The sequence below is a fragment of the Neltuma alba genome, unplaced genomic scaffold (assembly GCF_004799145.2).
Source record: "Neltuma alba isolate B1F8T4 unplaced genomic scaffold, ASM479914v2 tig00012772_pilon, whole genome shotgun sequence".
Classification (NCBI taxonomy): Eukaryota; Viridiplantae; Streptophyta; class Magnoliopsida; order Fabales; family Fabaceae; genus Neltuma; species Neltuma alba.
Window position 1 is genome coordinate 296,730 of NW_021637180.1, and position 26,559 is coordinate 323,288.

Genomic DNA, 26,559 nt, shown 5'->3' on the forward strand with positions numbered 1-26,559 from the left:
CGATTTCATACCATTTGTCCATCATTAGGAGCTGATAAGCTGAGCTCACTGTGAAGCCTTTGTTTCCATTCAGATACCAATGGCATGTATCGAATACAGCACCGTTAGTCCGGGCTTTATTCTGCTCAATCATTCCCAGAATTTCCATCGGCGACGGGTCCTTAAACTCATTCCACTTCCATTGACCGTCATCTGTTACGTAGTGTGATATTGACTTGTGTAGTTCAGCCTCTGCTATGGGGGCGAAAGCCAGGTTCCTTAAGGGGTCTAGGTCTCCAATCCAGTGGTCCGACCAGAACCGTACCCCTTTCCCATCACCGAGGTTCCATTTTACTCCCAAAATAATTTCTGCCCTGATGCTTACTAAGCTTTTCCAGAGGTGAGACGCATTGCGAGCTTTCTCTTGTTACCCAACCTTATCATCGCTGCCATATTTTGCCCTCAAGACTCTGACCCAAAGCTGGTCTGCTTCTGTTTGAGAAACTCAAGAAAATAGTACCAGATGATGAAGATTATCTTAATGATACTTCCTGCTTCTTGTTACTATATTTTGCCCTGGCCCAATCATGAATCCATGATATGATTGCAAGGCAGTATCGTGCATCAAAGGAAATAATCCATCAACAAATCTTATGTTCCTTCAATATGGGTGCTTAAATCTCTCAAGTTTACTCAATTATTTTACAAAACCAAAGCAAGAAGTAGGCTTCCAAAACTCATTATTTTGCACGTTTCTGTTAGGTCTGTGAGTATTAGGCTTATTTAAGTATAAAACAACTTATGATAGAAAATATATACTCCCTCCGTTACTAAATATAAGGCTTATTTTGTACTTTAATATGAAGCATAAATAAGTTTTATTGGGAAAACTAATCCAACAATACTTGTAGTTTTAATATGATTTTGAATTCCTTCAGTGAGCAGTTTAGCAACACACTCTTCAATTCCCCAACCTCTCTCCCTCCACCAGTCCTTTAGAATTCAGCAGAGTTGGGCGACACCATGTTGGAGGAGATTTTTGGGCTTAATAATGGCTTTGTATAATGGAAACAAGCAAACGTACGTAGATGGTTACTTTCATTGCCTCTGTCCCCCCCCCCCCCCAAAAAAAAAAAAAAAAAGAGGTGAAGAATAATATGGCAGCAGCAATAATTTCTTATTTGGCATATTCTTTATCGAGTTGATTATTAACTCTTCAGTAAGCTGCGGGAGGTTGACTGTAAGAACTAACGATGCAAAGGGTGATATATAAGCCTTTAAAGTGTAAGGACCGCACTAAAAAAATAGATAAATTATAAGCACTTTCAAATTATTTTTTTCTAAAAAGTACTCTATCCATAATTTATTATAAGGTTCAAGCAATCGAATTGCATGACTTAATAAAACTATTAAAATTAGTCAAAAGTAGGAAATATATTTTTTATTTCAAATATATCCTTGCGTAAAAGTGGCTAGGTGAGAGTTAGAGAGAGAGAGAGAGATGTTTTGGGAAAAAATAATGAGAGAATATATTAATGAAGGGAAAAATGATAAAAATGTATTTAATATTTAAAAGGTTATTTTGTAACAAGAAATGAATTAATGCAAAAATTTGAATCTTATAATAAAAGGCGGATGTAGTATAATCCACTCGCACGTTCTAAATATTTCAATTACTCCAAAGCCCAAATAGGATGTTTTGGCCATTTTCTCATCCTTTGTATTAGTCTCCAAATGGCTTTTCTGATCCATATGGTTATTGGGCCTTTTTCGTGATAGTAAACCACAATGAGCTTTAAGATCCAGTACAACTCTGTTAAAGAGTACTACTTTGCTTTCACTTTTTAGAGATAGCAAACAGTCTTTTGTAAAATATTTGAGAGTTTTGGAATACTTTAAAGTTTCTTCGCATTCTCAAAGGCAAAAACCACCTACATCTTCCAAAGCATCCCTTTTTCTAAAGCATCCCTCCATCTTTGCAAATCTTTCTTCATGCTTCATGAATGCTTCTGCAAAACTTCCCTTTGTTTCCTGAGACGCACAAGGATATTGCTGTGATCATGGAAATCAAAGGGATGTTAGAGTGGGATTGGTCAGTGGATATGCAGGTCTTTCACAGAGACGGCAATGGCATTGCTGATTTACTAGCCAAAAGAGCACTTAATGGAGCAATGGGTCTGGAAATACTGGGCCCTGAGACAATGATGGAAATATTGCAGGCCACTGATGTTATACTCACTGAAGATAGGAAAGATGGAGGTTATATTCAATGCTCGAGATCTCATGACCAGTTCGTTGCTGAAGAAGATGAGTCTATACTTCCAAGGTACGTGGATCAACCCTTCTGGTTTTAGATTAAACTTTATATTTTATATTAATGCATGCTTGATGGATATTTGAATTTTTCATTGATATGTTAATTCAATATAGTCTTTCAATTCATCTAAATATTATATTTCGTTAATTATTTCATTTCCATAGCAGTTGCTCAATTCAGAGTATTGGCTGGGTTTGTTTTCATATCTTGGAAATTTGTTTTTATTTTGTTGCCTTTTACTTGTAGGACATAATTTAGTTTCAACAGTCTATCAAAGGTCAAACCATATCTTATGTATTCCCTTTGATTTGTGGCACAAGTCATAAGCTGAAGAAAATTTTACCTAGTCATTTGTACGTGTTAAGGACCATACATAGGAAAGGGTCTAGGAGGAAATAATATATATATATATATATATATATATATAGGATCCAATTGCCATGGGCCCACTATATATTATACATATTCAATGTTCTTGTTTTGATGTGAGTGAACCAACTTGAAATATCATTTTACACTATATATTATAATTCAGTACTGTTTAAAATAAGCAAGTATGAGTGGCACGTTTTGTGCAGAAAAGTTGAAAGACGGCAAAAATCAAGAGATGAATCTAATATTGATTTAGGAGGCTGTAGCTATTGGTAGTGGGTGTAACTTCTGGCATCCCCTTGATCGTCTATTTCAGAATTGGGGCCAAGGTATGTTTTAGATTTTTTAAATCGAGGTGTATCTATACTAGTTATAAAATCGTTATAGAAAGCCCTTTTTTTCCATCATTGTAAAAAGTTTGTTTTTGCTGTCAGCTCTAGGTAAATGTTTTCGATCCTTAACGAAATCATTTTACAAAATCAAAGCAAGCAGACTTCCAAAACCCTTCCAAAATCTCTCCAGTTTCGATTAGATTTGTCATTATTAGACTTATTGAAATATAAAGGAACTTAGGATAGACGATATATACATGCTTAACTGCATGATTTTTACCTGGCCGAAAAATTGATCTTTCTTTGACTTCATTATAGGTTGTGTATACAAGTTGGGTAAATCTCACCTTAGAGGAATTCAAGAAGCAAGAGCTAGATACAAAAGCAATTCTTCAAAAACCATCTCCTTACTGAAGGACGGATGTAATTTCAATGAAGCCCATGCAGATATAGCTAATTAGTATAAGGAGGTCTTGCATGTTTCTCTATGAACGCTTCAGTTAGTTTAGGCTTTTTGCTTTTGGGAGAATTTCATTTATGTCAAACTTTTGGCATTGCCTCAGGCATCTATTTCAAACTTGATGCTAAGGCGTATTTCTGATTGTTTACATTGTGCTATATGATGAAGATCATCTAGATGATACTGCTGCTCCTTGATACTATTTTTTGCCTTGGTCAGTCATTATTGCATTGTTCTACAAAGTCACATTTTATGCTTCAATGATGCTAAATCTCTCAAGTGTACGCGAAATCATTTTACAAAATCAAATCAAGAAGTAGACTTCCAAAACTCTTATTATTTTGCACATGTTTTATAATAAATTTGTCATTATTAAGCTTATTTAAGTGTAAAATAATTTAGGATACAAATGTTGTATGCATAACTGCTATACATAACTCTATAGACAAGTTGATACTAATAGATGACTAATTTCTGCATAATATTTACTCGGCTAAAAGGTCGATCTTTCTTTGACTTCATTTGTACGTTGTGTATACAAGTTAGGTGAAATCTCGTCTTAGAAGCATTCAAGAAGCAAGAGTTAGATACAAGAGCAATCTTCAAAAAACATCTCCTTGCAGGATGGATGTAGTATCAATGAGACGGAGGGAGATATAGCTAATTAGTATGTAAAAATCTTGCGTATTTCTATGAAAACATAGTTTAGGCTTTTCACTTTTGTTCTGTTTTTAATGTTGTTTTGTTTTCCTCGTGTATCCAAAAATGAGGGGGGGGGGAGAACAAAACAAAAGTGGTACTTAAAAGCTTCTCATTATGGCTTAATATATCTAAAATCATTGTGACAAGAATTCTTTACTCTAAAAAACCCCAACCAAACAAAGGGTTACGAGAGGATGTATTTCAATCTCTTTTCTGTAGAAATTGGGCTGAAATAATTTTTGCGTCCACGAGCGAAACAAAACAACAGAAAAAACAGAACAAAAGTTTGGAACTGCCCTTCAAGTTTGTTGAGGAAAAGTACTGAGGTCAAGTTAGTAATACCTGTGTAAGTGTGTCCCCAGTAAGCTTCTTCAAAAGTCCCTGACTTGGATCCTACTTTTCACAATTTTCCATGAACCAAGGCCATAAAAGGACACGTCTCAAATGTAATGTGAACTCTCAGTCTAAGTCATTGTTAGTGTGCAGGATAACTTAGTAAACATAAAAATAAAATTCACCTCCTATCCTAAGGTTTAGTATCAATAAAATCCTGTTTTAAATTCTGGAAAATAGCTTTTATGAGCTCCAGTATCACTTAACCAATTCTTCTAAAGCTTTGATGAATACACGAAATTCGTAGCAAGACCAACACATATTGGGAAAATTATCAGTCTAAACTCATATTTAAGAAATGCAAAATCTACAATGAAGTTTCTAAGCTTAATTAAAATGTCCTTGGGGACCATTATATCCTCATCTATCACTGAAATTGATGACAATATTAACACTTAGAGAATGCATCACTGAAATGCTCTCGCTACGTATCTAACCATGGTTTGATTAATCCGTTATTTTCTCCTTTTTCCTTAAAACATTTTGTGGGAAGATTATAAATGATACGGAGATCTGTATCCACATGCGGTGTGTGAAAGATGCTAAGTTAGAATTTCCTTAATTAATAATATGTAAAGAGTAAGATAGTCAAATGACCAATCATATGACTGTATGAGTAATATAGCGCAAGTACCTTTTCTGCTCTCAACGTTATATTTTTGAAAAGGAATTAAAACTCTGACCATGGTATTAACACCTTGTGGTAATCCTGAAACGCAGAATACAGAATACTCCTCCAGTCCTAAATATATGACATTTACACTAATAAAAATTATATTTAGGACCGGAGGAGTATCATATTTTTCTGGGCTTGAAGGAAACTAGATCCATGTGACACGCTTGTGAGCTTCCCTTCCCATGGTAAAAGCTGCAAGAAATTTGTGTTCTGTTGAGAAACCTAGATCATTATAGAAAGAAGTCAAAGAATTGCTAAGTTAAACAGATCCAAAGATGCACTTGATAACTTCAAAGCGGCAAACTAATATGTTTGTAGTTACCTCAGCTTGTTTTGGGCCAAGAGGAATTATGCTCCCAATGTACTTTTCCTTGCAACCCTGCTGATGAATAATATCATGCAATGGGTTAAGGTCCCTGAAATTTTTAGTGCTATGCTCCAGAGTTAGTGATCCACATAAAACACTGTAATTTGTTTGCAATGTTTGAGCTTAGAAGTTAAGAAAGGGAAAGTGCAAAACTCTTGTAATATTGCCAGTGGCGTCAGAAATAAAGGGAAGGCAGAGTGTTATAAACGTAAAAAATTGTGAAGCGAACCGAACAAGGTATCAGGCTATTCTTCATGTTTAACAGTTAAACCATTTTGACCAAGTTTTAATATATTACTGCACCAAAATGAACTTAAGTAAAACAAACGACGCCATATTGCCCAAATTAAGCCCCGCCTGTGAATTTGATATGCTTGGAAGTTAGCACATTCAACTTTGAAAATGCATCAACCACTCCATACAGTACACTATTTTGAAGTAACATAAAGAAGTTTCATAGGGAAAACTAATCCAACAATACTTGTAGTTTTAATATGATTTTGAATTCCTCAATCTCTCTCCTTCACTGAGCAGTTTGGCAACAAACTCTTCAACTCCCCAACCTCTCTCCCTCCTCCAGTCTTTCAGGAGAGTTGGGTGATACCTTCTTGGAGAAGTTTTTGGGCTTCATAATGGCTTTGTATAATGGAAACAAGCAAAAGTATATGGTTACTTTGTTTGCCCCCGTTTTTGTTCATCAAGGGGAAAAAAAAAGAGGTAAAGAATAATATGGCAGCAGCATATAATTTCTCATATGGCATATATTTCTTACACAGTTAATATTAACACTCCAGTAACCTGTGATAGGAGGAGGAGGAGGAATCTTGATTGTAGGGACTAACGGTGCAAATGGTGATTTATAAGCTTCTAAAATGTAAGGACCACACTGAAAAAACGAGATAAATTATAAGGACTTTGAAACTAGTTTTTCCTAAGAGGTACTCCCTTATAAGATTTAAATAATCAAATTGCATGACTTAAGAAAACTATTAAAAGTAGTTAATAAATTAAAGGTTAAGTTGCATTCAGCATTCAAAAATATTTTTTTGGTGTATCCAGTATATTAAAGTATTTTGTTGTGCATTCATCACCGTAAAGTTTTTAAAATATTTTGGAGTGCTGAATGCATCTGAAAAAAATATTTTAGGTTGTTGGATGCACCAAAAAATAATTCAAGATGTTGGGCGCACTTAAAAAAAATATTTTAGCATGCTGGATGCACTTTAACTCTAAATTAAATTACTCATAAACCTTGTTTTATAATTGCTTTGTGCCTGCTCATTCTTTATGAATTCGTTTATAGACATATATTTTTTTTAAAATTTTAACTTAATTATAATCACATACTAAAACTTGATAATTGCTCATCAGAATTACATACCCAGAAAATTAAAGTGGCCACTGTAACATCTTGAATTTTGGGCCTAGAAATATCAAAGTTAGTCTGAAATGGACAAGCTACCAAACTCCAATTGACCGAAATTCTAGAAAATCCCTGGAAGAATGAGACGATTTCTAAAAACCAAATCGCAAAATAAGAATTCTTTAAAACTGTGAGACAAGCAAGTTAGAGACTCCAATGAAGTCTCAAAAACTTGAGTATAGGAATTGGAGATGATTAAGAGCCAGAGATTGTGCTGAGAACCTCAGTGGAAGGATTCATGAGGTTAAACCAAAACAAAGACCTAAATATAAATTTGAAAAGTTTTTGGTTAGAAATTGAGCAGTGATGCTTGGGCTTGAATATTTCAAAAAATTCCAAGAAAATGAGAAATGAGATTTTGAGGCCCGTATAAGGTAAAAAATTACAAAAATATCCCTAGAACAAATGGATGAAATTCCCAGAGTTTTAACTAATTATCAATAATGACTGAAATTGAATTATCTAAAATACGAGGAGGCCTCAAATAATTAGAGATAAATGAGAAATAAATACTTAAAAAATTGTCATAGGTTTTAAAAATGATTCTAGCCCCGAAAAAAATAAAGAGGTTATAAGTTAAGGTGTTGTATCCACCATCCCATAACTTTGTCAGCTTGATAATTGCTACGGGACGCTTTGAGCATAGCTATGTGTAAAAGTATTAGAGCTGTACGTTACGACTTCCTTTTTATTCTTAACTGTGAGGACTAATGGTGCTAATGGTGATTATTATAGGGAGTGATTGATAAGCTTTTAAGATAAATTATAAGGACTTTCAAATTAGTTTTTCCTAAAGAGTACTCTATCTGTGCCTTATTATAAGATTCAAATAATCAAATCGCATGACTTAGGGCCTGTTTGGTACTATGGAATTGATTTTGATGGAAACTGAAATGGAGATGGAGATGGATATGAGGTTTGAAAACATGTTTGGTATAAGTATGGAAATCTAATTTAAATTTCAATTAAAATATATATTAAAATGTGTAAATACTAAAACACCCTCAAGAATTCAAAAAGAAAAAGCACCTCCTTCGCCACCTGAATCTAACATCGAGGAGTCTTTGCCCAACATCATCAACAATGTGGCGTAAATAATCAATCTACAAGCATCGATTATCACCAGGAAAAAGAAACGCACATGTAGAAGCAAAAATCATGGTTTTTCTGATATGCAAAAATTGATGGAACTTCAACCGAAGAAGTAAAAATCATTTTTCTTCACAGATTCAAAAATTGATCGAGCTTCAGAACAAACGATTTCTTTAGAACTGACGACCCATGTTTTCAAAGGTTAATTTTTCAATGGTTTTGTCCATTTTGTCAGATTTGAAACTATAAAATCAGAGCTTAGTTTGAAGATTAGGCGAACAGAGTTTGGGTCAAAGGATAAAGACTTCTAAGAGGTAGTCGTCGCTATTGCCTTCAGGCTGTCGGAACAAAGGTCGATAGTCGCCGGTGATGAGCTTGAAGGTCGTTGGAGCAAAGGTGGGTACTCGCTGGCGATAAGCTTGAAGGCCTTCGGACTTTCGCTTGCATCTAGTTAAGGAGGGTAAAAACAAAAGTAGGGAGATGGAATTACAAATCTTGGGGTGTGAGGGTGGAGGCCAATTCCACCACTTTTGGTGGAAATGGAATTGGAAAATTTTCCAATTCCATCATACCAAACAAACATCTTGATGGAAATCAATTCCATTTCCATTTCCATACCTCCCAATTCCATCATACCAAACGTGGCATTAAGAAAACTATTAAAATTAGTTAAAAATGAAAAAATGTAATTTTTTTTTAAATATGTCCTTATTTATAAGTGATGAGAGTAAAAAAAAAAAACAGAGAGCATATTAACGAAAGGTAAAATGGTAAAAATACATTTATATTCAGCCAAATCCAAAGAATATTTTATGAAAAACAACCAACCAAGACAAAAATTTAAATTTTATAACAAGGGATGGATGGACTATAATGCCCTCGCACCCTCTAAATATTTCTCATTACTCCGAAGCTCAAATAGTCTGTTTGTTGCCCCTTTCTCATCTTTTGTATTAGTCTCTAAATGGCTTTTCTGACCCATATGATTATTGGGCTCTTGGATTCAGTATGGCGCTATAAAGGAAAGACGAAAATGTGCTCAGTTGATTCCCTTCCTACTACTTCCACTTTCAGTTTCCTTTGCCTGAGACTTCTCATGGCCATTAAATTAAATAAAAGGGAAAAAAGGTCTTTCAGCTCTGCACTTACGTGGCATACCAACTTGGCTATAATAACCACAATGAGCCAATTGTTGAGCGGATTAAGAAAACTTCACTGCTTTGCTTTTACTTTTTAGAGATGACAAACTGGCTTTACAAAACATTTGAGAGTTCTGGAATATTTTAGAGTTTCTTCTCATTCTCAAAGGGAAAAACCACCTGCATCTTACAAAGACCGGTTTTCTGTCTTATTTCTTTCCCCAAAAAAGGGGGGGCCATAAGTTTGCAGTGTCACAAGGAAAATACTACCTCCGGTATTTAATGTAGAAGCTGAAAATTAATTTACAAATATTAAGAAAATTAGTTTAGTTAATTATTTGTGGTAAATAAGTGTTATTTTTTTCTAAAATATCTTTAATGGGGGCAAAATAGATAAATATAGAAGAAAAAGTATATTAAAATCTTATGTTTAGGATCAAATTGAATCCCAACTAACTCTTATGTTAAAAATAGTTTATAAGTTCAAGAGGTTTTCCTATCTAGTAAAGTTAGTGTTTAGAAATTAGACTCTTAAAAAGAGTGTATTGTTACGCGTCTTGTATAGGTGAGTTCTCCCACCTCACTAGCTAATTTGCTGGGATTGATTTTTTTTTTTTTTAAGCTTGCACTTTGTGCTCTTTCTTTGAATGTGAATCCGAGGAATAAATTGGAAATTAAGAGAGGAATGCTCTGGTCTTCGCCTCCTTCCCTTGGATTCCAAAACGAAGCAACATATAGTAGGGGACTCGTAAGTCGTGCAGCCTAGAACACGATGATAAAATAAAAGCAAGTCTTTCCAAAGTCTTTTTGGTCGTTTTCTCACACATACATGCCACAAAAGGTATCGAGTCTACTGAGGTAGGGTCACATGGTTCTGTCCTTCAGCAAATTAAAATGGAAAACAGTAGTTCCGTCCGTCACACGGTTTGAAATTTGAACGCGCAAAGACTGAAGAAAAGAGAAGACTTGAGCTCACACCCACCATTTTTGCTTCTCATTGTTTCTCCATTTTTCTTTCTATAAAATTTGTAACAGGCTGGTAGATCAGAGGTGTTTGGTTTAGCTTTTCAAAAGTAATTTTATGGTATTTTAGTTTTCTGGGCTTGAAGGAAACTTGGTCCATGTGACTCGCTTGTGAGCTTCCCTCCCCATGGTAAAAGCTGCAAGAAATTTGTGTTCTGTTAAGAAACCTATATCATTATAGAAAGAAATCAAAGAATTGCTAAGTTGAACAGATCCAAAGTTGCACTTGATAACTTTAAAGTTGCAAACTAATATGTTTGCAGTTACCTCAGCTTATTTTAGGCCACGAGGAATTATGCTCCCAAAGTACTTTTCCTTGCAACCCTGCTGATGAATAATATCATGCAATGGGTTAAGGTCCCTGAAATTTTTAATTCCATGGTCCAGAGTTAGTGATCCACATAAAACACTGTAATTTGTTTGCAATGTTTGAGCTTAGAAGTTACGAAAGGAAAAGCGCAAAACTCTTGTAATATTGCCAGTGGCGTCAGAAATAAAGGCGAGGCACAGTGTTATAATCGTAAAAAATGGTGAAGCGAACCGAACAAGGTATCAGGCTATTCTTCATGTTTAACAGTTAAACCATTTTGACCAAGTTTTAATATATTACTGCACCAAAATGAACTTAAGTAAAACAAAAGAAGCCATATTGCCCAAATTAGGCCCCGCCTGTGAATTTGATATGCTTGGAAGTTAGCACATTCAACTTTGAAAATGTATCAACCACTCCATACAGTACACTATTTTGAAGTAACATAAAGAAGTTTCATAGGGAAAACTAATCCAACAATACTTGTAGTTTTAATATGATTTTGAATTCCTCAACCTCTGTCCTTCAGTGAGCAGTGTGGCAACAAACTCTTCAATTCCCCAACCTCTCTCCCTCCTCCAGTCTTTCAGGAGAGTTGGGTGATATCTTCTTGTAGGAGTTTTTGGGCTAAATAATAGTTTTGTACTTTTCAGTCCTAAATGTAAGACCCTTATGCTAGTGTATATAAAGGTCTTATATTTAGAATCGGAAAAGTATAATGGAAACAAGCAAAAATATATGGTTACTTTGTTTGCCCCCGTTTTTGTTCATCAAGGGGGAAAAAAAAGAGGTAAAGAATAATATGGCAGCAGCAAATAATTTCTCATATGGCATATATTCCTTATCCAGTTAATATTAACACTACAGTAACCTGTGATAGGAGGAGGAGGAAGAGTGCCGATTGTAGGGACTAACTGTGCAAATGGTGATTTATAAGCGTCTAAACTGTAAGGACCACACTGAAAAAAGAGATAAATTATAAGGACTTTCAAATTAGTTTTTCTTAAAAAGTACTCTATCCGCCCTTATTATAAGATTTAAATAATCAAATTGCATAACTTAAGAAAACCATAAAAGTAGTTAATAAATTAAAGGTTAAGCTGCATTCAGCATTCAAATTTTTTTTTTTGTGTATCCAGTACATTAAAGTATTTTGTGGTTCATTCATCATCCTAGAATTTTTTTTCTCTTGGTTTGGATACACCAAAAAGTATTTTGGAGTGCTAAACGCCTATGAAAAAAATTCTTTAAGATGCTGCATGCATTAAAAAATAATTTAAGGTGCTGGGCACACTTGAAAAAATATTTTAGCATGCTGGATATACCTTAACTCTAAATTAAATTATTCATAAACCTTTTTTTATAATTGCTTTGTGCCTGCTCATTCTTTATGAATTCGTTTATAGACATATATATATATATATATATATATCTTTTTTTAAGTTCTAGCTTAATTATTATCACATACTAAAGCTTGATAATTGCTCATCAAAATTAAAGTGGCCATTGTAACATCCCGAATTTTGGGCCTAAAGGTACCAGAGTTAGCCTAAAATGAACGGGCTATTAGACCCTCATTAGCAGGAGTTCTAAAAATTCCTTGGAAGGACAAGACGATTTCTAGAGACCAAATCGCAAAGTAAGAATTTTCTAAAACTGCGAAACGGGAGCAGGTTAGAGACTCCGATGAAATCTTAAGGACTTAAGTATGGGAATTGGAGATGATTAAGAGTCAGAGGTTGTGCTGGGAATCTTAGTGGAAGGATTCCTGAGGTTAAACCTAAACAAGGACCTAAATGTAAATTTGAAAAGTTTCGATTGAAAATTGAGCAATGATGCTTGGGCCCAAATATTTCAAAAAATTCCAAAAAAAAAAGAGAAATGAGGTTTTGAGACCCGTATGAGGTAAAAAATAATGAAAATATCCCTAGAACAAATTGATGAAATTCCTAGAGTTTTGGCTAATTATCAATAATGGCGGAAATTGAATTATTTAAAATATAAGAAGGTGTCAAAAAATTAGAGATAAATGAGAAATAGGTACTTAAAAAAATTATTACAGGTTTTAAAATGATTCTATCCCTAAAAATTAAAGAGGTTACAAGTTAAGGTGCTATATCGACCATCCCATAACTTTGTCAGCTTTATAATTGCTACGGGAAGCTTTGTGCATAGATATGTGTAAAAGTATTAAAGCAGTACGTTATGACTTCCTTTTATTCTTAACTGTGAGGACAATGGTGCTACTGGTGGTTATTATAGGGAGTGATTTATAAGCTTTTAAAATGTAAGGACCACATTAAAAAAAAGAGATAAATTATAAGGACTTTCAAATTAGTTTGTCCTAAAAAGTATTCTATCTGTCTCTTATTATAAGATTCAAATAATCAAATTGCATGACTTAAGAAAACTATTAAAATTAGTTAAAAGTAAAAAAAAAAATGTACTTTTTACATTTAATATTCAGCCAAATCCAAAGAATATTTTATAAAAACAACCAACCAAGGCAAAAATTTAAATTTTATAATAAGGGATGGATGGACTATAATGCCCTCGCACCCTCTAAATATTTCTCATTACTCCGAAGCTCAAATAGTCCGTTTGTTGCCCTTTTCTCATCTTTTGTATTAGTCTCTAAATGGCTTTTTTTATCCATATGATTATTGGGCTTTTAGATTTCAGTATGGCGCTATAAAGGGAAAGAGGAAAATGTGCTCAGCTGATTCACTTTCTACTACTTCCACTTTCAATTTCCTTTGCCTAAGACTTCTCGTGGCCATTAAATAAAAGGGAAAAAAGGTTAATCTTTCAACTCTGCATTTACCTGGCATACCAACTTGGCTATAATAACCACAATGAGCCAATTGTTGAGCGGATTAAGAAAATTTCACTCCTCTGCTTTTACTTTATAGAGATGACAAACTGGCTTTACAAAATATTTGAGTTTTAGAATATTTTAGAGTTTCTCTGTCTTATTTCCTTATCCAAAAAGAGGGGGGCCATAAGTTTGCAGCCTCAAAAGGAAAATACTACCTCTGGTATTTAATGTAGGAGCTGAAAACTAATTTACAAACATAAAAAAAATTAGTTTAGTTAATTATTTGTAGTAAATAGATGCTATTTTTTCTAAAATATCTTTAATAATTATATGTATTGAAACAATTATTGTATCATCAGAGATTACTTGGGGGCAAAATAAATAAATATAAAAAAATATAGATTAGAGTAGTATATTTAAAATAAAATTGAATCCCCAACTAGCTCTTATATTAAAAACAAGAAGTATTACAGTTTATAAGTTTAAGAGGTTTTCCTATCTAGTAAAACCAGTATTTAGAAATTAGACTCTTGAAGAGGGTGCATTGTTACGAGTCCTGTATAGGTTAGTTCTCCCACCTCACTGGCTAATTTGCTGGGATTGAATTTTTTTTTTTTAAGCTTGCACTTTGGTGCTCTTTCTTTGAATGTGAATCCGAGGAATAAATTGGAAATTAAGAGAGGAATGCTCTGGTCTTCGCCTTCTTCCCTTGGATTCCAAAACGAAGCAACATATAGTAGGGGACTCGTAAGTCGTGCAGCCTAGAACACGATGATAAAATAAAAGCAAGTCTTTCCTAAGTCTTTTTGGTCGTTTTCTCACACATACATGCCTGCAAAAGGTAAAATCGAGTCTAACAAAGCACTGAGGTAGGGTCACATGGTTCTGTCCTTCAGCAAATTAAAATGGAAAACAGTAGCTCCGTCCGTCACACGGTTTGAAATTTGAACGCGCAAAGACTGAAGAAAAGAGAAGACTTGAGCTCACACCCACCATTTTTGCTTCTCATTGTTTCTCCATTTTTCTTTCTATAAAATTTGTAACAGGCTGGTAGATCAGAGGTGTTTGGTTTAGCTTTTCAAAAGTAATTTTATGATATTTAAGATAAATATGTGAGAAAAATTTTGACTTATGTGAAAGTACTTTTTTTAGAGTGCTTCTACGATATTCCGGATGCCGGCTATAGCCATGCGCTTAATCATAGATAATGATTTCGCATGGTGGGATGCAATTTGATGGATTTCCTAATGAAAATTCTCTTGTATAGGATTATTAGTGAAAGTACCCTTTAATATTTTGCCCAAATTAGGCATTGATCTTCTCATACTTCAGAGAACTAGCTGAACAAATAAATTTGATTTAAATGGGCAAAGTATCACGAATTAGTCTTCATATTCATATAAACAGTTATCCTCCCTCATTTGTAAACATTTTTATGCTTGACATTCCTCGCCATTATTTTGCATGTTTGATAATATTAAGTGGCATGAGCGGCAAGCTAGAGATATATATGATTTACCAATATAAATAAGTAAAGAAATAAATAAAGACATTAATTAATTAGTGATAAAGTATACATTTGATTCTTTAACTTTATATAAGGTTTTAGTTTGGTCTTTTAATTTTAAAAAGTATATTTTTATTTCTATAATCATATAATCATTAATCATAAATGATGATTTTTTACAATAATCATGTTTGTGTTGAAAATCATACTAGTCATTTTAGAATCGCACTATCTCTTGAAAATCATTATACGTTTCTCTATCTTTGAATGTGTGGAAATTAAAAGAGGAATGCTCTGGTTTTCCCTTGCTCCTATTAAGTCTTGTGACAAAAAAGTAAAAAGGAAAACCTAATAACTGACATAGGGACCCATGGTTCTGCCCTTCAGCAAAATGGAACACTGTATTTTCGTGCGTAACACGCTTTCAAATTTGAGGTCCCAAAGACTGAAGAGAGGACAAAGATATGAGCTCATTGCCACCACTTTCCTTCTCACTGTTTCTCCATTTTTCATTCTATAAAATTATACCAGGCCGCTGGGCCTCATCTTATATCAGGCCGGTGGGAGTCGAACAAATCTTTTGATATTATTTCCTCTTTCAGGTTTCTACTTTCTCCCCTTCTCCTTTCTTCAATTATGATCACCGAAATGACTTGTTTAGATCTGTGAAATGTTGCTTTCAAATTATTCGTGAAGAGTAGATGACTCTTGCGGTGAGAAGAACCTTGTCTGTTGATGTTTCTATTATATCTTGTTTTAATATACCCAACGCCTATCTCAAGGCTTCGCATTGGATTGATTGCTGCACTCTTTGTTGAAGCTCCTATTATATATGTATTATTCTTTCTTTCTTCTTTCTTTTTTTTTTGTTTTGCCTTTATATATGTATTATTCTTTCTGGTTTTGTGTTTTTACTTTTGTTTGGGTTCAGATTCCAAATCCTTGCGATGGTGCGTCATGCTGATGGAGTTGGGGGTTCTTCAAGTTCTTCCGCTTCAACTAAGAGAAGGAAGTATGATGTGTTTTTGAGCTTTAGAGGGGAAGATACTCGGAAAAATTTTACTGATCATTTGTATGCTGCTTTAAAACGCAAAGGATTGAGAACTTTCCGAGATGACGAAGAACTTGAAAGGGGAGAATCTATTAATCAGGTTTAGTAGAAGCAATTGATGAATCTCATGGTGCAATTGTTGTGCTCTCCCCAAACTATGCTTCTTCAACTTGGTGTTTGGATGAGCTTCAAAAGATAAAGGAAGAGACAAGTCTTCAAGTATTTCCGATATTTCACGGTGTAGATCCTTCTAATGTTAGGAAACAAAAAGGAAGTTTTGCAGAAGCATTCACAAAGCATGAAGAAAGATTTGCTGAAGACAAAATAAAAGTGCAAAAGTGGAGAGATGCTTTAAAAAAAGTTGCTGCTTTATCTGGCTGGGACTCAAAAAATCGGTAACTTCCACTCTCTCATTAATTATCATCTCCTTCTTTTTTTGTTAAAAAAATAAGGGTGTAGATAACTAAATATTCAAATATATCCTAAATTATAGTTTAATCAAGGTCCCCCCCCAAAAAAAAAAAACAAAATGGCAACCCACATCCCCTCTTATTGAGGAGATTGTGGGATCTATTCTACTAAGGATAAGGTGCGTCTTATGCAGGGGGCCTGAGCCCCTAAAATAGGTGGGGGTGCCCTGCATGAAGATTTGACTAAAAAATATTATAAATATCATTTACTTAAATATAAAATACTTTAGTTTATTTTATCTTAATTATATAAACTTTTTATTTATTTTGAAAAAATACATTTAAGTTTAAATTATTAACTTTATTAAAAATATCTTTTAAAAATATTTTTAATTAAAATTTGTACTAAAATAATATTTATTTTCTAATTTAACTTTTATACTCAATTTCTAATTTTGATTAAAATTATTTTCAAAATTTTAAGTGTTTTCTTTTTTTCCTTAATTTTTTCTTGTAAATAATTATTTTTTTACTGTTTTTATCATAATGGGATAAAAGCTTAACATATATATAAAAACATTAAGAATTACAGTAATTTTTTTAATAAATATATATTTGACTAAATGCGTTTATAAATTCAGCCCAACAAATATATTTTTAAATTTATAAATTTTTATTACAAAAATATGTTTAAAAATTTTAAATTACAACTTTAGTTTATTTATATAATCTCTTAAAATGTATTTAAGTATATTTCAATACATGCAATGAAAAAGATAAAATTATACAATTTCGTTAAATAATCATAATTAATAATTAATAAATTTTATAACAATTTAGAAATTTTGAAAATATATGAATTAACATTATTTTCTATTATATGAAAAATTATGTTTTTGACAAATATAAATATTTGAATAATTTTTTATGTCAAATAGAGGTATTTTTGGTAAAACAAAAGTTTAAAAGTTAAATTTAATGGTTAATTAACAATTGACAGGATAAAAATAATGTATAAGATGCATTACAATTTTGAGGGGGTTTTATTTATGTTTTCAAAATAGAAATGATGTTTATGTACGTAATTGAGGTAAAACCAAGGTATTAAAAAGTAGAACGGTCAATAAGTCTATTTAATCAGTGGTTTGGATTTGGGCTCGGTTAGGATATATAAGTGGTAGGGAAAACCATTTTTTCTGGTCGCCCTTTGCTAAGCTAATATTAAAGTATAACCTATTGAAGCTCAGACAATTCTCCACTCACTAACCTAACGCTCACAAGAAACAAATCAAACCTGAAACTTAAACGCTCCTCATGAAACTTCCGTAATTGGATTAAAATCTACATAAATATCAAGATTTAGTGATAAAAATAATATTTAAATAAAAGATGTAATATGTTTCCAATTGAACTCTATCTAAAAAATAAAAAAAAACAATTAATATTAGCAGTAAAATACACATAAGAATTAAAAGAATAAATAAACAATTATATAGTTGGGAAAATAACAAAAAAACAAGTTAGAAATTGTAGTATTTCAATTTTGGCATCTAAAAGTTTAAAATCTCAAGAAAAAAAATAACGCATGATCTGATATTTTACAAATATAGTAACTGATTAAAATATTCTTGTGTCCGATTTTTTACAAAAAAAATCAAATTTGTCGTTGTTAGTATATTTCTTGTTATTGGTTATTCAATATTTATCATTATTAATTTACAACTTATTAATAAATAACTTGTTATTATCAGTATATCTTTTCTCATTTATTATTTAATACTTGTTATTACTAATTCACAATTTGTTAATAAATGTTTCGATATAAGGACATTTTGTCATTTAACTATATCTACACAATATCAAATCAAGTATCACTTTTTTGTTTTTGAAATTTTAATCTCCTAAGTACTTGAATCGAAATGTAATAATTTTTTACTTCTTTTTTTTGTCGTTTTCTCTATATAATTTGCATAACTTTATATTAGGGGTGAAAAAAAAAAATCTTTCCCCTGCTTCTCCACTGGGCGCCAACAGAGTATATTACATAATAATAATATGAGTTTTCAATTTCCAAATGACTTGGGACCTAAAAAGCAAAAATGAGTTTATATAGAAAAGTGTGAGAGAAGGATGTGACATATCACTGTTGAATCAATAAAAAGGCAATAAATCGTGACCATCCGTTTGAAATGAAGGGCGGCGATACAAACACTCCTCTTCCTTAGCACAGCCCTTTCAGTTCCAAATTCCAAGTTCCAGCGAAAAGGTGTTTTTGAAAAAACTATTTTTTAAGTAAAACGAGATAAATTTTTTTATATATTTTTATTTTGTACATTATAAAAATATTTTTACCCCTAAATCGAAAACCTCGTGCTCTTGCAACCTGGCTTTACGTTTTAGAAAGTCGAAGAAATGTGCGAGGGACTCGGCGTTTACCCAGAAAGAAGACCGGCTCAATAAGATGACGAGGCCAAGGGTCCGAATGGTTTTTTCTCTCTCTGTTTTTTTTTTCTTCTCAATTCTTCATCTTTTTTTTATCTTCATCTTTCTTTCATTTCTCCGGTTGTGTTCTTTTTTCCGCTGACGTTTGGGACTAAAACAGAAGGGTGATTAACGTTTTTATCTTTTTATTTAAATCCAAAATATAAATAAGTATCCTTAATTTTTATTGTTTGATATTTAACCCCTAAAAATATTTAGTAGATGACATGCAATTTTTACTAATTTATTTAAATTTAAAACTCATAATTACATCAAGAAATATTATGGAATTCTGCCAATAATAACTCTAGTCCCAATCTCACCCAATCGTATGGTTCTTTTAGCCTACCCTAGCTAGCAAGTCCTCCCATTTTGCAACGTCTTTATTCATCTTTTTGTCATTTTGTATATATAAAAAAAATCCATCATTCAAGCTTGCTTGTTTAGAGTCTGTTAATATCAATCTAGATTCTTTATTTTTATATGAGAAATGCATCACCTAATGTCATTGGCTTCCCAGAATGCAAATACTCCATATCCCAGAAGCTGCGTTTTGGCACTTGAGATTAATTTTTAATTAGGGTGTGTTTGGTATGAGGGATTTGGGAGGAAAGGAAAGGAAGGGAAGGGGAAGGATTTTAATCATTTTTCTTTGTTCAGCAACACACAAATTTTAAGAGGGGAGGGAAAATTTTTTAAAAAAATTTCTTCTCTCCCCTTTTCAACCTCTCCTCCAAAATTGGGAGGATTTGGAGGAAAAAGGCAATATTTTACCATGTTGTGACTATTATATCCATATTTTGCCATGTTGTAACTATTATGCCCATATCTTAAATGAAATAAGGTCAAAATTGTCCATGTTAAAATATTTTTCTCTCCCCTCCCATCATAAACCAAACAAGGTAATATTAAAACTCTTCCCCTCCTCTCTTTTTTTATAAATCCAAACAAGCTCATATTAAAATCCTTCCACTTTCCTTCCCTCCCCTTCATTCCATTAAAATCCCTCCCTTATCTTCTTTTTATTGAGCCAAACAACCCTTAGAGTCTTCAAAATCAGTTTGCTCGCTTAGGCCTATTTGGTTTGAGGGGACGGTGGGATAGGGAAAGGAAGGGGAGGTTTTATCCTCACCTTGTTTGATTTGATTAAAAAAGAAGAGAGGAAAGGATATTTAATTAATCCCTTGTTTGGTTCAAGGAGGGAGGAGATGGGAGGGATAGTAATAATCAATTTACCATTTTACCCTTACATATTAGTTTATATTTTTTATTGATATATTAATATTATACAAATTAATTTACATTTTACTTTAAATTATATAATTTAATGAAAACTCAGTCTTATCATGTTAATATATGCATTAAAAATTGGTACAGTAATTTTTTATTCTAATTAATATAATAATATATTTGAAATAATCAAATTAACAAATTTTATATGCTCTAAGAAAAATGAAATTTTATTCTCTTTAGGCTATCCTTTTTTCAGTTTTAAAATATTTTTAATAAATAATATATTTATAAAAAACAATTAATTTTATAATTTTATAATTTCTTATTTAAATAATTTTTTATTTTTAATTAATTTTTGTAATAATATATTTTTATTTATAATAATTTATATTTTTTATTTTTTACTTAAGATAATATATTTTTATTTGAAATAAATATTATACGAATATATTTTATGAGTAGTAGTGGAATATTAAAAAAACTATAACGATATAATGACCCAAAAATTTAACTTCCCTCTAAAAACCCCCAATTTGAGGGGAGCTAAAATGGAAGGGGAGAGGAGGGGGAGGGGACATTTTGGCTTCCCTCCCCTCCCCTCCAACCAAACAAACCCGCGAAGGAGAGCGAATAAGGCGATGTGTAGGATTAATCAATTCTCAATTGAGTTTTCTTTCATGTCCTAGAATTTCAGAACCTTGCTAGCCAGCTAAACCAAGACAAGGTGGGAATGCCCGAAAGAGCAAAATGATTAGGCAAGAGTAGAATTAGGAATAATTATTAGTAGAATTACAAAAATGCTCTTTAGTGTAATTATGAGTTTAAAATTAGGATAAATTAGTAAAATAATAAAATTATATGCACATCTATTCTATGAGATTTAACCGTCTTTTTAATGGTAAAGGGTTAAATGTCAGACAATGAAAGTTGAGGGCGTGATTTTTAAACTTGCAAAGGTAAGAGATGTTGTATGTAAGAGAATTAAAATTAGGAGGAGTTATTTATATTTCGGCCTTTATTTAATTGTAGACCTGTGTTTATACTTCTTGGTGAAATAGATTTCTAGTACAACTGTAGTACTTTATTGGTCGTAAATGATTTAGGTTTTGCAATTAAACTCAATTAATGATGGAATTCTGAAATGGTCATTTTCTTGAATATATATATATATATATATATATAAACACATACATACAATATATAGTAAAATTACAACACAATAATTATTATGTTTTTGACGGTCGAAAACGTTAATGGCGTTAAATTTGAACTTTTAATCTGACAATGTGTTCTGTGAAAAGTTGCTTAAATAAAATTAAGGAAAAAAATACTCAAATATAAATAAAACGGATTACCAGAAAAGAGGAGCTCAAACTATGATGTGTTAATTAAATGATTTGAATATCTAGGAGTTATTAATGTGTGGACAAATAAACATAATCGTCTGTGTCTGTAAATACTAGAGGCAATGTACAAACTCTTCTATAAATGAAATTATCGCCTGTTCCCAACTAATTTAAACTACGTTTCATGGTAAACTTAAAACTGCTAAATTTGTGGTCATGTTTTCTTCACATCTCACATTACCTAGTTTTTTTTTTGGGATTGTTTATGCAAAAAAATTTACACTTTATAATTTTATTTTCATATGCAGGTATGAAACAGAATTCATTGAAAGCATTGCTGATGAAATCGGGTCAAAGTTACTTGATAAATCAGCATCTGATCTTGGCAAGTTAATTGGAATTGAACCAAAATTAGATGAATTGAATTCAATCATAGCAAGGGAATCAGAAGAAGTTGGGTTTATAGGAATATGGGGTGCAGGAGGCGTAGGCAAAACAACTCTTGCTAGAGCCTTTTATGAGCGAGAACGAAAGCGAAAGAGCAAAAACTTTGAGATTCACTGCTTCCTTGATAATATTAGAGAGGTATGTGAAAAAGATGGTTTGATTTCGTTGCAAAGAAAACTTCTTTTATCTTTGTACAAAAGGAGTATAGAAGTGGCTGATTTTTATGAAGCAATGGAGTTAATAAAAAGGAAGTTAACCGACAGAGAAATTCTACTTGTCCTTGATGATGTGAGTCATGTTAGCCAACTTGAGAAGTTGGCTCCAAGGCAAGGATGGTTCAGCAAAGGGAGCATAATAGTGATAACAACAAGGGATAAGCATTTGCTATCATCATATGGTGTATCTGATAGTGCTATATATCACATTGAATTCTTGAGTGATAGCGAGTCCCTTGAACTTCTCATTCAAAATGCCTTTAAAGAAGGGCAACCTAATGAAGATTATTTGAACCTTGCTAGAACCGTCATTGAATATGCTGGAGGCCTTCCTTTAGCACTCGAAGTGTTAGGTTCATTTCTTTGCAAAAGAACGATAGAGGAATGGGAAGATGCACTAGCTAAGTTCGAGAAATGTCTTCCAGAGGACATTTCCAAGATACTTGAAGTGAGTCTTCACGGATTAGAGCTTAATGAGAAGACTATATTCTTGGATATTGCTTGCTTTTTCAATGGGATGGACGAAGATCATATCATACAAATTTTAGAAACATTGGATAAGGATCTTCACCCAAAAATTGGAATAAGGGTTCTTATTGACAAATCACTAGTAATTAATTATGAAGGGCATTTGCGGGTGCATGAAATTCTGCAAAATATGGCTAAACATGTTGTCTATCAAGAATCATCTGGTGATGCCAGCAAGCTTTCTAGGATATTGTCCTTGGATGATGCCAATCATGTATTAGGAGGAAATAAGGTGACGTTCCAAAGTTCTTGTGTTTGTGCACTCTTATAATAATTTATTGCATGGCTTTTATACATTTTTACCTTGACTTGTTGTTTTATAGGGAAGAAGCAACCCGGGGAATAATGCTAACATTAGAAAAGTCATGTGATGCATTTTGGGATCCTGAAGCCTTCTCAAAACTGAGTAATCTCAAGTTACTTATCATTTCAAGTCACTCATATGTTTCACATTGCCAACTGAATCTTCCGCTTGGACTCAAGTCTCTTTCCAAAGAGTTGAAAATCATAGAATGGGAGGGGTATCCATTATTTTATTTGCCAAGTCAACCTCAACTCAATCAACTTGTTGTGCTAAAAATGCGACATAGCAAGTTAAAAGAACTATGGAGAGGAAAACAGGTAACTATAGTCCTTTTATTTAAATTGTTTATCCACAATTTAGTAAATTATAATTATAATTAGTCTCTGGTTTGTGATCTATTCTTTCTTTTTCTTTTTTCCCTTATTGTTAGTCTCTTCGAAGCTTGAAGTCCATTGATCTATCTCATTCAGAATACCTCATCAAAACCCCGAATTTTGATGGAATTCCTCATCTTGAAAAGTTGATTCTTCAAGGGTGTTCTAACTTGGTTAAAATTCACCAGTCTCTTGGGCAACACAAGAAACTTGTCACTGTTGACTTGAAAGATTGCAAAGAAGTTAAAACGCTTCCAGAAAAATTTGAGATGAATAGCTTGGAGACTTTTATTCTATCAGGTTGTTCAAAAGTTAGAAAACTTCCTGAGTTTGGAAAAGATATGACATGTCTATCGAAGCTTGATTTAGAGAAGACTGCTCTAGCCAAACTACCTCAATCGTTGGGTAATTTGATTGGTCTCGTTGAATTAAATTTGACAAACTGCAAAAAGCTGGTCTGTCTTCCATGTAGTGTTAGTAAGTTGAAAGCTCTGAAAGTTATCAAATTGTCTCAATGCTCGAAGTTTTCAAGGCTGCCAGAGAATTTGAATGAAAATGAAGCTTTGGAAGAGCTGGATTTGAGTGGGATTGCTATACAGGGTTATCATTTAGTGACTACAATAGCGAAACACAATCTTCATCATCATGGAGTTGCTTATCCCTTCTTCAAAGGCCTTCAAGCTCCAAAAAGTTTTTGTTGCCGCCGTCTTTGTCGTTCTTGAAAGGATTAAACTTAAGTTTTTGCAATCTCCATGATGGATCACTTCCTGATGACATCAGCATGTTATCATCATTGGAAATTTTAGATCTAAATGGAAACAATTTCATTGACTTACCATCTGGTCTCATTTCCAGTCTTTCGAAGCTTAAAGGTATTGCTCTTTGGAGTTGCCCAAGGCTTCGGTCTTTGCCGCAACTTCCGTCAAATCTATCACGTATAGGGGCTGAAGGTTGTTCATCACTAAAACATTACGGATGTGCAGATCAATTATGGGATTTCATTGAATCATTTCAACCTCAGGTTTATTTTATTTGTCTTTAATTGTTCTTTCACCTCTATCATTTTACTTCTTTAACACGCAAAATTGTTTCTTATAGGTTCACAACCATTTAAATATGAAGTCAGCAATTATAAGAGGGGATTCAGAAATTGTGAGTTTTTAGAATCACCTGTTTTTTTCTTAATTTCTTTGACAATAAATATATAGTTTATTTTACTTGTACGTATATATTGCCATTTCTTACGTGTTAATCAACATACTTCTGATACAAACAATCTGTTTTTTTTTTTTTGCTTTTTTTTGCCCCAGTTTTTTTCCCTCCGTCCACGTTGGCGCTCATTAACAATTCCAGGCAGCAGAGTACCATCATGGTTTTATAATCAAAACTACTTTTGCGCGAAAGAATTCTGGAGGTGTCCAAATAATGTGTCGTTCATAATAAATATATCCCCTGATTATTGTGGTTCACGTGAATGGTGGGGCATAGCCATATGCTTAGTCATAGAACACGATCTCGCATTTGGAAGGGGTGGGATGGAATTTTTTGGAGTTGCAGATTTCCTAATGATGAATTTCCAAACTCGTATTGTTGGCATAGTCTTTATCTACATCCGGCTGAGAGTCCTCTGCTTTATATAAAATATATTCCTTATTCCTCTTTGGTTGTCAATGGACTTCAAATGGTATTTTTCTCTAAGAATACAATGGAAAACAAGTCACCAAGGATGAAAATAAGCAAGTGTGGGTGGCGAGCGGTGTGTAAAGAAGATGTTGAAGCATGGCGAAGAACAGGGGACGAAGGTTGTAGTATCATCAATAACTACGTGAAGATTGATCCAGACATCAACAGTGGAGGTTATAGTCCCCGGCCGAGACCTGATGATTGTATTGTAGAAGTGGATAGCGCCTATTCTCATTCAGATGACAAAGCAGCTTGTGGAGGCATTCTTAAAGATGGCAACAATTGTATGAAGGAGGCTTTTCTTCTGAAATTAAGCGGCGGAGATACCCTCACAGCCAAACTATGGGGTTGCTTGATGGGTCTCAAAAGAGCTTAGGACGCTGGTATTAGAGGTGTTGTCTTGAGAAGCGACTCCGCTGAGGCTGTTCGATTGATCAAATTTGAAGTCCCTGAGACGCACAAGGATATTGCTCTCATCATGGAAATCAAAGGGATGTTAGAGTGGGATTGGTTTGTGGATATCCAGGTCTTTCACAGAGACGGCAATGGCATTGCTGAATTACTTGCTAAAAGAGCACTTAATGGAGCAATGGGTCTGCAAATACTGGGCCCCAGGACAATTATGAAAATATTACAGGCCACTGATGTTAAACAACCCGAAGTTGAGAAAGATGGAGGTTATACTCAATGCTCCAGACATCATGATCAGTCCGTTGTTGAAGAAGATGAGTCTATACTTCCAAGGTACGTAGATCAAGCCTTCTGGTTTTAGATTAAAATTTATATTTTATATTAATGCATGCTTGATGGATATTTAAAATTTTCCTGGATACATTAATTTAATATAATCTATGAAGAAGGTTTTTACGTCATTTGTATGCATTAAAGACTATAGAAAAGGATTCAGGAGGAAGTGTTAATATATATACGATCCAATGGCCGTTGGTCAACTATCCATTATGCATATTCACTGTTCTTGTTTTGTTTTAAGCAAGTGCGAATGGCCTGTGTTGTGTAGAAATGTTCAAAGATGGCAAAAATCCTGTAATGGCCTTAAAAGTAATGTAAAAGACCGATTCTTAATATAAGAGTTAGTTGAAGATTGAATTTGGTCTTACATGTGAGACTGCAATTCACTTTGTCTCCCAAATTTATTATTTTTTCCCCCTAGAAGATCCCTATTGGTCATAAGGCGTCGTTTCCATCAAAGGATAGTTCCAGTGCATATGATTAAAAAAAGTAATTTAAGAAAGTCAATACATATTTGTTATAATTAAGCAACTTAACTAATTTTTTTAATCTCTTCAAATTAGTTATTTAGGTCTCATACTAAAAATCAGAGGTATTAATTATTTAATATTTTGAGTATGTGTTGTAAATTTTTAATAAGGTCGATTGACAGTCTAGGACAAACAATTTTCATGGTTTGCTGTGAGCCCTACCGATGTATGAGAGAAATTTTTATCATTTCAATTACCATGTCTTTACACACACACACTTTGCAATCACCATATTGTCCTTTTTTGCGTGTATATATATGCTTTCATGATATTTTTCTCGGCTTGTTACGTTGAAGG

General features: G+C 33.1%; 1 protein-coding gene across 1 annotated transcript; it reads left to right on the plus strand.

Annotated features, from left to right (window-relative positions):
• Positions 1–1,982: 1,982 nt before the first annotated feature.
• Positions 1,983–24,021, plus strand: LOC114730878 (TMV resistance protein N-like). Its single transcript, XM_028917980.1, has 6 exons — positions 1,983–2,305; positions 15,842–16,061; positions 16,157–16,356; positions 21,740–22,858; positions 22,945–23,242; positions 23,356–24,021. The coding sequence occupies exons 1-6, from the start codon at positions 1,983–1,985 to the stop codon at positions 24,019–24,021; spliced, it is 2,826 nt and encodes a 941-aa protein (XP_028773813.1).
• Positions 24,022–26,559: the final 2,538 nt, after the last annotated feature.